Here is a 15,429-nt window from a genome sequence, read left to right on the forward strand (position 1 = left end):
GCATTTCAGTTCACTTTGAATTAGCTTATTAGTCAGATGTCATAGTTCTACTAATTCAAAGTCATAAATAACAAGTGATTTCTTAAAAAGTTTAACATTTCAAGATGAATCCCAGATTATGAAAACCTTAGTTTGAAAACCTAGTTAATCTATAATTAAACAATTTAACATACATGGTTACCCACTAGGATTTTAAAGATATTTAAAGTTTATTTAGGTTTTCATTTAAATCTCCTTTTGAACTTTAAATTCAGGATTATCATGAATCCAACATAGTATCAAAAGCCCTATTTCTTTTTGTAGTAAATGAGACAGTAGGGAAAAGAAACCAATTCTCTATACCTTGCTCCACTACTCAACAAGAATCTCTGGAGAGAAAATTTGAAGTTACTTGATATTTTATTTAAGCTGTATTGGGAGAAATACAGGGTGAGTCAAAAAAAAGTGTGATTAATTGCATCTGGTGCAAAATTGTAATGTTTTTAGTGTAACTCTCCTTTATGGTATTTTATAAATATTTTTTCAGAACTTTTTGGTCCTCCAATGGTCCAAAAAAATCCTTGAACCTTTTTTACTCTCAAAATCTGAAGTTCAGAAATATTGGTACCCCCAATTTTTTTTTAAATATTGAAAAATACCTTCCAGGCAAGTTGCACAAAATAGGTACAATTTTGCACTAGACGCCACTAATCACAATTGTTTTTCCTAGATGTAAATACATGATAAGAGTATATTAAAGGAGAGAAGATGAGTAGGTATTCTCTGGGTCCAGAAACCAATGATATTGATTTGCGGATTTTATAATACTCTTTCGGGGATCCTCTACAATATAATGAAAATAATGGATGATAGGACCAAGCTAAGAACTACTTGACTCTGACATTAGATACTGATACACCATATGGCAAATTTCTGTTACAAGATTCTAATGTCTAATGTAACTAATCAAACAGATATTATACAGAAATCATATGGCAATCAGCTAATATCAGATAATAATATATCTTATCATGCAGATAGAATTCATATGTAAAATAGCAATCAGCTAATATTATTTATACTATAGCTTATCATACAGATTTCAATCAGCTATTATAATATTTTTTTTTTAACTTTATGAATCTTTATAATCCTTATTTGCTTAACCCTTTTCACCATTCTCTTTTGACAGCCTATCTTTTACAGCTATTTTATTTTTTTTTTAAATAAGACTTCAGATAGAGTACTGCTAGTGTATGGCAATTAGCTTTTATCAGATACATTCATCCATTTTCTCTTAGAAAAGACAATTTCCCCTCAACCATATGAATTACTTTTTCATATTTCTTCACCTATCATTATCTTTGATTTGATCAGAAAATCCTTTAGCAATAGGTTTAGTTTTTAAAGGTAAGAGAAAGATTTCAAAAATGCTCTAGTTCCCCTTTAATACTGATAGAATTCCATAAAATAATGTATTTTTTAAATCTTCAATTTTGTTTTGTAAATACTGAAATTAAGTAATTCTAAGACAAAGAACTGCTGTCTTTACCATTTGCATCAAAAATTTCTGTTAATTATTTCTTTACTTTTCTACAAGGGTTATAAAAACTAGTTTAAAAACATGTTTAACCCAAAATTTGGGTTTAGAAACAAATACAGGGTGGCCAAAACTTTTTTGAAAAAATCCATACAAAAATCTGTACATTTTCAGAAAAAAACCGTATAATCAGTACAATTTTCGAAAAAAAATCCTTACAATCTGTACAGTTTTCGAAAAAAAATCCGTACAATCCATACATTTTCTTTTAAAATCCATACAGTTTGTACAATTTTCGAAAAAATCCCTACAATCAGTACATTTAAGAAAAATAATGATGATGAGAACCCGGAAATAATGAAAAATAAGATCAACTGAAGAAACTCAACTTAAACTCAATTTTAAAATCCATTTATCTTTGCAACCTGAAAACCTTTGGTTTTTGAAATAAAGCCTGATTAATCTGGCAGAATTCACAGCTTGTAATAACAAAAGTCTACCGCATAAGGTTGCAAAGATATTAAACTTAAACATTACTATTAAACACTAGAGAGCTGGAGAACTAGAGAACTAGAGAACAAGATAACTTAGAACTAGAGAAATAAAGAACTAGAGAACTAGAGAACCAGAGAACCAGAGAACCAGAGAACCAGAGAACCAGAGAACCACAGAACTAGAGAACTAGAAAACTAGAAAACTAGAGAACTAAAGAACTAGAGAACTAGAAAACTAGAGAACTAGAGAACTAGAGAACTAGAGAACTAGAGAACCAGAGAACCAGAGAACAAGAGAACCAGAGAACCAGAGAACTAGAGAACTAGAGAACTAGAGAACCAGAGAACTAGAGAACCAGAGTACTAGAGAACTAGAGAACCAGAGAACAAGAGAACCAGAGAACTAGAGAACCAGAGTGCTAGAGAACTAGATAATAGAGAACCAGAGAACCAGAGAACCAGAGAACTAGATAACTAGAGAACTAGAGAACTAGAGAACTAGAGAACCAGAAAACCAGAGAACCAGAGAAACAAAAAAAACAAAGAACCAGAGAACCAGAGAACCAGAGAACCTGAGAACTAGAGAACTAGATAATAGAGAACTAGAGAACTAGAGAACTAGAGAACAAGAGAACCAGATAACTAGAAAACTAGAGAACCAGAGAACCAGAGAAACAGAGAACTAGAGAACTAGAGAACTAGAGAACTAGAGAACNTTGAAAAACTCCCTTCAATTAGTCACAAACTCAAAAATAATAGTATTAAATGTATTTTCAAAAGTCAAACAATCTTTTAAATTCCAATAAAATTGTCAAGTTGCCTTTCAAACATTTTGCTAGAACTAGAGAACCAGAGAACCAGAGAACTAGAGAACTAAAGAGCGTTGATTTTAATTTTTAAAACTGTTTAGATTGGTGTGAATTAGGCCATTTAACAAACAAACGATTAAGTTACAATAAGAAAGAGTGGAGTGTAGATTTAGGATCTAATATAATTAAAATTAGCGGGGTGGGAGGTAGTACATGGGTTGCACCCAATAAAAAGAAAGTTAATATTAAACTAAAAATGAAAAGATTTACAGATAAACAGAAGAAACCTGAGAGGATGTTCTCAGATCTGATAAAGAGACAGATAGATAGATAGATAAACAGACAGACAGATAAATAGACAGAGAAACAGATAGACACATAGATAAACAGAGAGACAGATAGGATATATAAACAGATAGATAAAAAGATAGATACACTGACATGCAGATAGATAGACAGATGGATAGACAGATAGCTAGACATAGAGCTAGACAGATAGCTAGACATATAGCTAGAAATAGAGCTAGACAGATAGCTAGACAGATAGTTGGGCAGATAGCTAGACAGATAGACAGATAGACAGCTAGACAGATAGATAAACATATTCTCAAATGAACACTTCTGGAACATATTCTCAAATGAGCACTTCTGGTACAAATCTCGAAAATTATCAATGAATTTTGATTGTCAATTGAAACATTAATCAATCTAATATTACTTAGAATGCAGAAAATAAGTTAAACTAACTATATTTTGACGAGATTTTTTTTTTGAAATTTTCATGAAAAATTTTCTGAAATGAGTGAAAATTAAAAAAAAATGGTGTATTTCCAGGATAAAAATCCGTACAATCCGTACAATATGAAAAAAATCCGTACAATCCGTACAATTTTAGAGTTACAAAAAAATCAGTACAATCCGTACATTTTGGCCACCCTGCAAATAAACCATTTTAATTTATTGATGTCTCTTCTGGTCAGAATAACAGTTCCTTCAAGTCAAAATGATCATGACTGTTATTAAAAAATCCCCTTTCTTGTAAATTTTGTTGATATTGAAATTATCCATACTTTGGCACTGTCTATTTTTGAACTTCTTTTGATGAAGTGAACAGAATTAAATTATTTGTAAAAAAAATGAAAACAACAAAATTAAGATTTCTGTAAGCGCAATGATTGAGGTTTTAGTTTTTCTGGGCCTCAGACTTTTTAGAATTGTCTTTGTTGTAGTTTTCTTTCCAAAAATGGGGAAACAAGTTTATTTCCAATTAGGCGAAAAATCCTCTCTATAGTCTTTAAGTACATTTCAAATTATTATGTTTTAAAATATAATTTCAAGAATTCCCTCAACCCCATAGAGGGAGGGGAAACAATTATTATTCAATTAGTAGGAGGGGAAATAAATTAAATTAAAATCATATTTTTTAAAACTTAACTCGGCAAATAAAAGCTAATATGAGGAGGGGGGGGGGGGGGTAAGGTTTAGAAAGGAAATAATGATGTATGTTTATGGAATTACCTCCCTTACAACTTTGCTTGCGTACTGTGATACGAGGGATGAAAAGCTTACTGCACTAGTTTTTCAGACTTCAGAAAAAAATTGTTAAACAAAAAAGGGGGCAGTCAAGATTTATAACAGTTGATGACATCATTTGCGGTTCAGTTGAACAAAAAGTGTGGTTTGCCTTCTCTACCTCATGATACCAGCGGGGACAGAAAGTCTGGAAACATATTCTTAGCTCTCTGTTTCCGGACCATTTATTTCTTTGGCTTGAATGCATAAGACACAAAAAATCCAAGTCACAACATTTGTTAGCAGTACTGCAATACAGATAAACATTGAGAATAAATAAAAAAGATTATATCATGCCATAAAATATGAGCATTACAAGAAGAAACAGCTTTACAGAATAAAGTTGAGGTATATTGTAAAACTTAGTTGAAGACAAGAAAATTGAAAGTATTCTTTGTTCAAGAAAATCTGTTGTCAAATGCAGTTTAAATCCTATGAATAATTTAAAACATTATAAAGTCTAGCATATAAATACTAAGGGTAAAAGCTTTTAAAGTTTTTTTTGAAAAGTTAATATTTTTTAATTCAATTTCCATTCCACCTATTTCTAGAATTAAATTTTAATTGGTCCAACATTTGGTAGTTTTCAATTTGTTTATTTGAAATTTTTTCACTAATGCTTGCCCATTACGTTAGCTTGTGCATCTTATGAGGCCTGCAATCTAATTAAACTTGAAATTCAAGACTGAACTGGATTAATTCTGGTCCAAGTGCTCCATTTAAACAATTAAATTTGAATTCAACTTAAACTGTATTTTAATTCAATCCCACTGTCTTCAGAGGCTTGAATATTCACAACTAAAGAAATTGTTGGCAAAATATTACTGAAAAATGTGCAGCCCCCTCCTGGCAAAATATTACTGAAAAATGTGCAGCCCGCAGCCCCCTCCTGGCAAAATATTACTGAAAAAGTAAGAGAAGAAATTGATTTATACCAATCTGTTCTTATTAATTTAACAATTAGAGTGCACATACAAAAGAAAAATTACGAAAAAATAATAAAAAAACATATTTCCTTTTACTATGGTTTTCCTGATGTGAGTATTCATGATTAATGCTGATATGATACGGACAATGAACATGTCAGGACAGAAAAGAAGATGAATAGTCTTTATCTCTAAAGGCTGAACCGTGACAATATTCATTATTATTTATATTAATTCAGGGGCGATTATATACCCCCNAGAATAAATGTTTGGACTTGTTTTTAGACTTGAATTTCTTTATTGATAGTTATCTCCCCAAAAAATTGGAGATATTTCTCCAAAATAAGATAATTAAAAACCTCAAAATTTTCTTAGTGCTTTTTGTGGATTAGTGGGGATGGGGTGGGGGGAATGATTTATCAACCAAGCTTTAAATCTTTATCTTAATAAAAAGAATTTTTCCTGAAAGTTTAATCTGCCATCTGAATTTTTATTATTTATTGACTTTATACAATACAATCTAATGTCATATTAGTAACCATAGTCCATTAATAGTTTAATAAAAGTATACCATTCAGGGAGAAGGATAGGTGGTGGGGAAGGGGGGGATTCCACTCTATTTAGAAATTAAATTCACCCCCACCATTCCTCCCATCCCTTCAGAAACAAGTTTTAGAAGCGCCCATCCAAGAAAGCAGTAACATTTATCTCCAGATTAAAAAGGAGGTTTTTGGATCCAAATCCAGTTGACAAATCTCGGGATCCAGATTGTGAAGGGAGGTTTAAAAGGATGCAGATTTACAAAAGGGTTTTAAGATCTGGATCCCATTTTTGCAGGATGGTTTTGAAAGGATTGTTTCATAATCAGGTTTTAGTTTTAGCAGAAGGGATTTAGAATCCGGAATCAGGATTTGACAGGACAGTTTTAAGGATCCAGATCCAGTTTGACAGATTTGAAAATCCGGAAACAAGGATCCAAATCTGGAAAAGGTGAAAAAAGAAAACTACTCACCAGTCCATCATAATCTATGAACTGTTGATGCTTGATTATCTGAATTCGACCGGCGCGCTCGAGACTCCGTAGGTTGGCCAGCAGCAGACCAAACTCAGCACATCTCTCATCCTACAATGATTGATTTTTCAACTTTAAAATGGTAATTGATGGGGGGGGGGGGGTCATTAACACCCCCCCCACGCCTCCAGTTTTGTACCAATAGCACTGTCATTTTAAAATGGCACAAGAACTCACTAAAATCTAAGAACTTTGAAAGTAATCAGATAATGGGACAAAGCTATTGGAACCAACATGAAAAATATAAACTTAAAGTCGTTAGAAACCCTTATACTAAAAAGCAATAGATTTTTGGTATTCCAAAACAAAATAAATATCAATAAAGATACATCTGTAAAACTCCCAATATGTTTTTTAAAGGTGTACTACAATATTTGAGAGAATTATGTACAGAAAACCTTTACTGGGGTTCTGGGCAGCACTGAGATTTGTCAATTATGTCAATGAGATTTGGATCAATGAAAACAAAGATAACAAACTTTTAATTTATTCAGTCTGTCAAATATAAAAGTTCCTTTGTGGGGTTTGAATATTCTGCAGATCGGAAAATGGCAAGTCATAGGAAATTAAATTCATAACTCTGAATATATTCTCATTCTTCAAAATCCAATTCAATAGAACCAAGAAAAACTTTTTATTAGATTTAGAAAAAAATATTCCTCTTGGTAACTCAAGAGTTTAAAAATTTGCCATTAAAATGTTTGCTTAGACATCTGTGTAGAAAAACTTTGCAACATTTTTAATTGAAAAACTCCCTTCAATTAGTCACAAACTCAAAAATAATAGTATTAAATGTATTTTCAAAAGTCAAACAATCTTTTAAATTCCAATAAAATTGTCAAGTTGCCTTTCAAACATTTTGCTTCCCCAACTGCCCCCCCCCCCCTCTCCCCTAACGAATATAGGAGATCAAAGAATCAGTTTTATAAATAAATACTTATTATCTGAATTAACCCATTCATTTATTCATCCATTCATTCGATTTGAGTTATTTAGAATTGTGTTTTGTAATAAAATATTTTGAAATTCAAAATATTTTTTTTTAACCTGGGCAGCTCTCATAGTCCACAGGAGATGACCTTCAGGACGCAGAATCCTAAATGTTTTATTTTATTTTTAAAAATACCCCCAGAGGGACCTTGTTTGACCTATTGTACGCAACAGTTCGATTATTGGAAAAAATTTGAAAAGACAAAAGTTAACTCAGAGCTGGAAACTTTTCTGTTGTAATTGGATACTCAATACTCATGATCCCGATTGCTTCATCCCGATAACCACTGTGGTCACATTGAACTTTAGGATCTATAAGAAATTATACCTTTCCATATCTTGCTTTTATTTAACCTCCCCTGATCCATTCAACCCCTGACTAGCTACGATTACCATGTGGGACATTGAATAGATTAAATTAATCTGCAGATTAACAAAAAACAAGATCAAGCATTGATCTCAATATCCATAATGCAAGAGTTCCCAGTGTTATTATTTGTTCTCTTCATTATAGTAAGCGGCCCCTTTAATGCATCAAATCAAATCAAATCAAATCAAATCAAATCAAATCAAATCAAATCAAGTATATATCTATCAAGACAATAACTCTTGAAATATGGCTAGCTTGGGAACGCAACTTTGCCTGAAAACTAAGTTTTCCCTATAAAAGTCAACCTACTAACAAACTCTAATCCAAGCTAAGAACATTCCCATGGTTCTACAGATTTATCCAATCCAAATTTGAGGCAAATAAGACTTCAAGGGGTTCATCAGTTTTAAATGGACTGACAAAAAAGATCACCGCTTAATAAATGAAAATATGATAAAACAACTAGTGTACAAAATTCTAAAAACTTGTACATATTTATGTGGTTTTATTTTAACCCTAACACCATCATTAAACAAATTGTTTTCTTCTGAAGCCTAAAACTAAATATTTAAACACAATGTGCTGAAGTTCTCAAACACAAAAGTAACAATATTGCAAAAAGTTTGATACTTAACTAAACTTTATTTTTCTTCTTATTGAAGAAAACTGCAGAGAAGAAAACATAAAAAGCAGGAAGCAAATCTAATTTGAAGTAGAGAAGAAATGAACTCTGTGAAAGAAAAGTGCATCAACAGTTTCAAATTCTCAATTTCATTTTAAACATATCACAAAAACTTGACACCAATTTTTCAAAAGAACAAACATATCGCATCAAAATATTTACTGATATACAGATTATTACTTTCAACAAACTACTAAATCTTGCAAACTGGAAAATATAAAAAATCTTTCAATATGGCGGCAAAAAAATGGTCCCCCCTAGTTGCGCGCCTGGAAAATGATCTATCACCTGATCAACTCGGTAATATCCAGTGGATTTATAGCATCCTAAATTTAAAGTATTCTAACCATATTATTTAAAAATTATATTTAGGAAATTCCAAAGAATTAATTTAATATTTAGAGTTTTCAAGTAAATGGAGAAGGAGGGGGGGGGGGAGTAATGTATTCTAAAAATGTTCAAATATTTATAATGTTTATAGGATACTTTTTATAATGTTTATAGGATACTTTTTATAATGTTTATAGGATACTTTTTATAATGTTTATAGGATACTTTTTTCATTAGCAAAACCTCCAGCAGTTATCACAACATCGTAAACATTAGATTCCAGACCAGTAGATCTTACACCCTTCACAGCGCTAAATAAACAAATAAAATTCAAATAAAAATGACAAAAATGGAATTTAAAGAGGTTGGATTTATTTATTAGCGAGAAGTAGACATGTGAATTAAACTATCCGTACCTAGTTCAACTTCTCACTATTCATTAATTGCGACCTAAGACTAACTAAAAATCCCTAAGTTTGTAAAAAATATTATGGGTGTACATAATGGTGTGTATTATAAAAATGTTAGAGAACATAAAGGGTTAACCAAGGATTAGACTTCAAAGACAACCAAACGGAATTTAAATAGTCTTTCAATAAATTCAAGATTCCTTGCAACACTAAAACTTGTTTCTCTCTTTAAATCATTAAATAAGCCATTTAGAATCGTCATATTTCAAGGGTTTAAGGTCGTTGATACAGTCTCATCCTTTGCAAGTAATCCTGTATAAAACCCTGGTTTAGAATTAGATCTGAAAAAATCCTAGATTTCAGTATCTTCTGCAAAGAAACGAACAACGAACTTAATGGTTGGGAATTTGCACCAGAGATAAGTACAATAGATGAAAACCAAGATAAATCTTTCTCGTTTGTATTTCTTCAAGCTAGAAATTCAAAAGGAGACTAATGAGACTTTTCCAAGAACAACAGTCTTATTTTAGAATACTTAAGATATTCTACATTTGCAAGAAATCTAAATTAATCTTCTAAACATCTAAAACTGTACTTTTCTCTTTCTCTTTTCCTTCTCTTTCCTTCATTTCCTTTTCTTTCCTTTCCCATCCTTCTCTCTCCATTCTTTCTTTTTCCATTCCTTCTCTTTCCATTCCTTCTCTTTCCATTTCTTGTCTTACCTTTCCTTCTCTTTCCATTCCTTCTCTTACCATTCTTCTCTTACAATTCCTTCTCTTTCTATTCCTCCTCTTTCCATTTCTTCCCTTTCCATTCCTTCTCTTGCCATTCCATCTCTTGTCATTTCTTCTTTTGCCATTTTTTCTTTTTCCATTCCTTCTCTTTCCATTTCGTCTCTTTCCATTCCTTTTCTTTCCATTTCTTCTCCTTCCTTCTCTTGCTTTCTCTTTCCTTCTTTATCCTTGTCTTGCTTTCTCTTTCCGCCTCTATCCGTTACTTTCTACTCTTTCCGACTCTTTCCTGCACTATTTTCCAGTCTGGTCTCTTTAACCTTCTCCTTTCCTTTCCCAGTTTAAGATGTGCCTGAACTAACCTATGTATATAGTTCCTGTACATGTTCAACTGCTTTAGCTCTTTAATAACATCTAGGTCTTCATCCAGAGCATCTAATAAAGCAGTTAGGTCAATTCATTACAAACGTCTAGGTCTTCCTCAAGATCATCTAATCAAGCAGTTCGGTCAATTCATAAATCACATCTAGGTTTACATCCTGAGCATATAATCAAGCAGTTAGGTCAATTCATTAATCACATCTAGGTTTTCATCAAGAGCAAATCAAGCAGTAAGGGCAATTCATTACTAACGTCTAGGTTTACATCAAGATCATCTAATCAAGCAGTTCGGTCAATTCATAAATCACATCTAGGTTTAAATCCTGAGCATATAATCAAGCAGTTCGGTCAATTCATAAATCACATCTAGGTTTACATCCTGAGCATATAATCAAGCAGTTGGGTCAATTCATTAATAACATCTAGGTTTACATCCAGAGCATCTACTCAAGCAGTTATGTCAATTCATAAATCACATCTAGGTTTAAATTCTGAGCATATAATCAAGCAGTTCGGTCAATTCATTAATAACATCTAGGTTTTCATTATGAGCATCAAATCAAGCAACTAGGTCAATTCATTAAACACCATCTGATTTCATCAAGAGCATCTAATCAATCCTTATTTAATTTTATCATTTTTTTTAACATATCTTTCAGTTTTAAAGGGATTGTAAGCGTAAATTTAAGTGACCCTCTATAGTACCTTTAAAAGACTAGTCTGATCAAGTATGAGTTTGAAAGCAATGTTTATAATTTTGAAACCTGATAATTTTAAATTGTGGGTTCTCTACAAAAGTGACTTGCGCATCGCACTGTAGCAAAATTCAGAATCAAACTCTTTTAAACCTAGAGAAACGACAACATCTTCCACATTATTGATCAGATAAAGGTTTCAAGAGTACCGTTGTAAATCAGGAATTGCCATCTTAGCACGTAAATTTAATAAAAATAACGCTTTCAGTCCCTAGTAATAAAAATTTAACCATTATTTTCATTTTCTTTTTCATTTCTACAATAAATCTTTTGTCTACCTATGTTGTAGTATCCTTTTGATTGCAGGAGACAAGAGAGAATTCCTGACCCTGCAGCAACGTCAAGTATCTCGGATCCATGGGGGACCTTCATCTAGAAAACATATGCATGAATAACCAATTACGGACCCGCGTAAAAACTGGCTTTTTTTTCTCTCTCTTTTAATCTAAATCGCCGCCCAGTATTCTGTAATTTTGACTTTTAACAAAAAGCTAAAAAATGTCCAGAAGTCAGAACTTGAGATCAAACATTGATCATCCAGATTTTTGAATCAATCTAATTTCTCTTTGATATCCAATGATGGTCATACCCTGCAGGGATAACTTTAATGGAGAATCAGGAAATAATTCTCAAATTTAAAAGTGCATACTTTGAATATCGAGATTAAACGTTTGAGATAAACAATATCCACTCTGAATATGTTTTTAGAGATATTCAATATTCATGTTTCAAAATTAAAATAATTAGGGGCATTACAATTGAAAAGAAAATAAGATGCCAATCATTGCGCGCTTAATCTGATTTGACTTAACCTAATTAACTGGCAGAAGCGCAAAGGAGGTACACGCATGCCGCATTGAATTACAAGACAGAGAGAGAGCCTGTTCTAGCCGCGGCGCTCAGCCACGTAGCCTATCCTAGGGGCGGCGCTTGGTCCCCTAGCCAGTCCTAGCCGTAGCGCTCGGTCCTGAAATTTTCTCTACCGAACATAACCCTAAAATATATCCTTATCTCTCTCTTATAATTTAATACGGCAGCGGCAACCGCGCGTAACTCCTTAAGGCAACTTTCTAATTAACTCCATAGATACTCTCCTGTGTATGGAGGTCGGCTTTAACATCTTATTTTAATCGGCATAAATGCAAACCAAATAAACAACCATAATAAGAATTGGTTAGACTCATGAATCATTTTAATTTTTTTTATAAGGGATTGTTAATAAAATTGGTAAAGAAACCCGTGGTTAGCAAAATTTTGGATTTCCCGAAAAAGTAGTTGTATATAATTGTACATAAAATGCACGAATTTTTTCAAAAAAATTTTGCATAGCAGGTTTATATTTTACGTGATGGTCCCGCGGACAGTTAGATGTTGTGAAGGATATGATTTAAAGATTATTTCCTAGCATTGAAAAAACCTCATTAAAACCGTTTTTTACCTTTCATTTAAACATAATTCTTTTTTACGATAACTCCTAAAATCTTAAAAAACTGTTTATCTCTAGAAAGTTCTAATTGTTTTTCTTGCGAGTAATTTAGTTAATATCTGCTTTTCTATAATTGTTGCAATACAACCGGAGAAGGTCGTTAACAAATACTTTATTTCTAATCTTAACAATTAATCTGAACAGGCCAAGGTTTAAATGATTAAAAACTACACTTGTTCATTTTAAAATTAGGCATCGTAATTTTACGAAATACATAATTCAACTGTATACGCAGTTATTAACTAGGGTTGTTCTTCAAAACTATAGTGTTTTGGAACTTATCAAAGGTTCCATGTTCAAACATCAACGTTATTGAACAATATTTTGTAATGCCTTTTAAGTGTCAAAAACAAATTGACCATCATTAGACGGAGGTATAGAGGGGAGACGGATATTTACCTGGAAGAACTCCTGAACCAGTTTCTCCACCTTACCGAGCTCTCCGTTCCCCTGGTTCACAACCTCCTCCTAGATAAAAACAAAACCATGGGTCAAAATATTTTATGTTACTGCTAAACCTTCATTCCTCCCCAGCGCAGTGTGAACTTTTATCTCTCTCCCCAACCCCTTACTTTGAAAAATAAATGATTTAAAGGAGAAAATTAAATTCAAGTATAAAAATGCAAACACATGCTCTAGTTTTTTTAATTTTTACTCCCCCGTTTCGCGTCACACCTTGAAAAAAAATATTTTTTAGTTTACAAGTATAAAAAAAAATGGAAAGACATGCTAGTTAAAGCCTAATATCCCCCCCCCCCCCAACAAAACAGCTTCATTTTACCTTCTTTACAACTAGAAGTTTCTCCAAAGCGTCGTAGGTTAGGCTCATTTTAGCAATCAATTCAAATCTGAAAAAAAGTTATTTATCTATATTTATATCTTAAAGTTCTTAGCTTGTTTATATATTTATTTATTTATTATATTTATTTATATTGCAAAATTACATGTGAAATAAAAACCCAATAGAAGGTGGAGGAGATTACAGAGATCAAGATAATGCTGGCCTGAGACTATTGACCCTCAGGATACTATTGTTAACTAACTACTTATTAATATATTTTTGTAACCTGTAAACAATAAATATCAGTTTTGTGTAAACCTCTAGACGCAGAACTTATATAACCAAGTTATTCTCATCGAGAAGTTAGTCCTAATGCAGTATAGCTTGATAGCCTGTATAGTAGGAAGAAGAGTTAAGTGTTTTATACCTTAGTTTAGCGTGGGAGACGCTTGAGTTTTATACCTTAGTTCAGCGTGGTAGACGCTAGAGTTTTATACCTTACTTTAGCGTGGGAGACGCTAGAGTTTTATAACTTAGTTTAGCGTGGGAGACGCTAAAGAGTTTTATACCTTAGTTTAGCGTGGGAAAAGCTAGAGAATACATGATAGATATTATCTTCAAAGAGAGAAATGAGTCGAGGTTTGACATTTAGAGATAAGACAGATATATTTCACATAGATCTTATCTGGATTTGGTTTAGTGTTTCGTTTCTTTTAAAACTCAACTTTTATTCATTTGAAGAGGTTCCATAGAACTCATGATTCATTATTGAATTAGTTTGCAAAAAAATTAGTCTGACATGTCCTACAATAATTTGTCCTACCATCATTTGTCCTACAAATCATTTGTCCTACAACTCATCTGTCCTACAATCATTTGTCCTACAATCATTTGTCCTACAAATCATTTGTCCTACAATCATTTGTCCTACAAATCATTGTTCTACAACTCATCTGTCCTACAATCATTTGTCAGACAATAATTTGTTCCTACCATCATTTGTCCTACAACTCATCTGTCCTTCAACTCATCTGTCCTACAAATCATTTGTCATACAATTATTTTTCCTACCATCATTTGTCCTACAATCATTTGTCCTACAACTCATCTGTCCTACAAATCATTTGTCATACAATTATTTTTCCTACCATCATTTGTCCACCAACTCATCTGTCCTTCAACTCATCTGTCCTGCAAATCATTTGTCCTACAATCATTTGTCCTACAACTCATCTGTCCTACAACTCATCTGTTCTACAACTCATCTGTCCTACGACTCATCTTTCCTACAAATCATTTGTCATACCATCATTTGTCCTACAACTCATCTGTCCTAAAACTCTTCTGTCCTACAATCATTTGTCCTACAAATCATTGTTCTACAACTCATCTGTCCTACAAATGATTTGTCCTACAATCATTTGTCCTACAATCATTTGTCCTACAACTCATCAGTCCTACAACTCATCTGCCCTACAAATCATTTATTCTACAAATCATTTGTTCTACAATTCATTGTCCTACAAATCATTAGTCCTACAAATCATTTATTCTACAAATCATTAGTCCTACAAATCATTTATTCTACAAATCATTAGTCCTACAAATCATTTGTCCTACAAATCATTTGTCCTACAAATCAGTTGTCCTACATATCATTTGTCCTACATACCATTTGGCCTACAGTTAGGAGAAATCATCATTTGTCCTAAATATAATTTGTCATAAGCTTCATGTCCTACACATCATTTGTCCTACACATTATTAGTCCTACTTTTTGTTTGTATTACACATCATTTGTCTTACATTATATTTTTCCTTTGCTTCATTTGTCCGTCAAATCATTTGCTTATGCTTCATTTGTCCTACTCTTTACTTATCCTCTAACTTGTCCTACTCTTTATTTATCCTTCACATCATTTGTCCTACTCTTTATTTATCCTTCACATCATTTGTCCTACTCTTTATTTATCATTACCATCATTTGTCCTACTCTTTATTTATCCTTCACATCATTTGTCCTACTCTTTATTTATCCTTCACATCATTTGTCCTACTCTTTATTTATCGTTCACATCATTTGTCCTACTCTTTATTTATCCTTCACATCATTTGTCCTAC

At 32.3% G+C, this 15,429-nt stretch overlaps 1 protein-coding gene across 2 annotated transcripts in view; it reads right to left on the reverse strand.

The window, feature by feature from the left end:
- Positions 1 to 6,230: 6,230 nt before the first annotated feature.
- The window catches only part of LOC111700238 (uncharacterized), a 23,692-nt gene continuing 14,493 nt past the window's right edge, over positions 6,231 to 15,429 (reverse strand). The window contains exons 3-10 of one of the 2 annotated variants that reach the window (XM_023471105.1): positions 13,309 to 13,377; positions 12,927 to 12,995; positions 11,320 to 11,413; positions 10,268 to 10,340; positions 8,999 to 9,075; positions 8,723 to 8,762; positions 7,440 to 7,488; positions 6,231 to 6,443 (exon numbers count right to left, since the gene is read on the reverse strand). In XM_023471105.1, coding sequence (XP_023326873.1) covers positions 6,246 to 6,443; positions 7,440 to 7,488; positions 8,723 to 8,762; positions 8,999 to 9,075; positions 10,268 to 10,340; positions 11,320 to 11,413; positions 12,927 to 12,995; positions 13,309 to 13,356 — 648 coding nt within the window. In that variant the 5' untranslated portion in view covers positions 13,357 to 13,377 and the 3' untranslated portion in view covers positions 6,231 to 6,245. The remainder of the gene's footprint in view (positions 6,444 to 7,439; positions 7,489 to 8,722; positions 8,763 to 8,998; positions 9,076 to 10,267; positions 10,341 to 11,319; positions 11,414 to 12,926; positions 12,996 to 13,308; positions 13,378 to 15,429) is intronic. The other variant, XM_023471106.1, reaches the window with a different exon arrangement.

The sequence above is a fragment of the Eurytemora carolleeae genome, unplaced genomic scaffold (assembly GCF_000591075.1).
Source record: "Eurytemora carolleeae unplaced genomic scaffold, Eaff_2.0 scaffold86, whole genome shotgun sequence".
Classification (NCBI taxonomy): Eukaryota; Metazoa; Arthropoda; class Copepoda; order Calanoida; family Temoridae; genus Eurytemora; species Eurytemora carolleeae.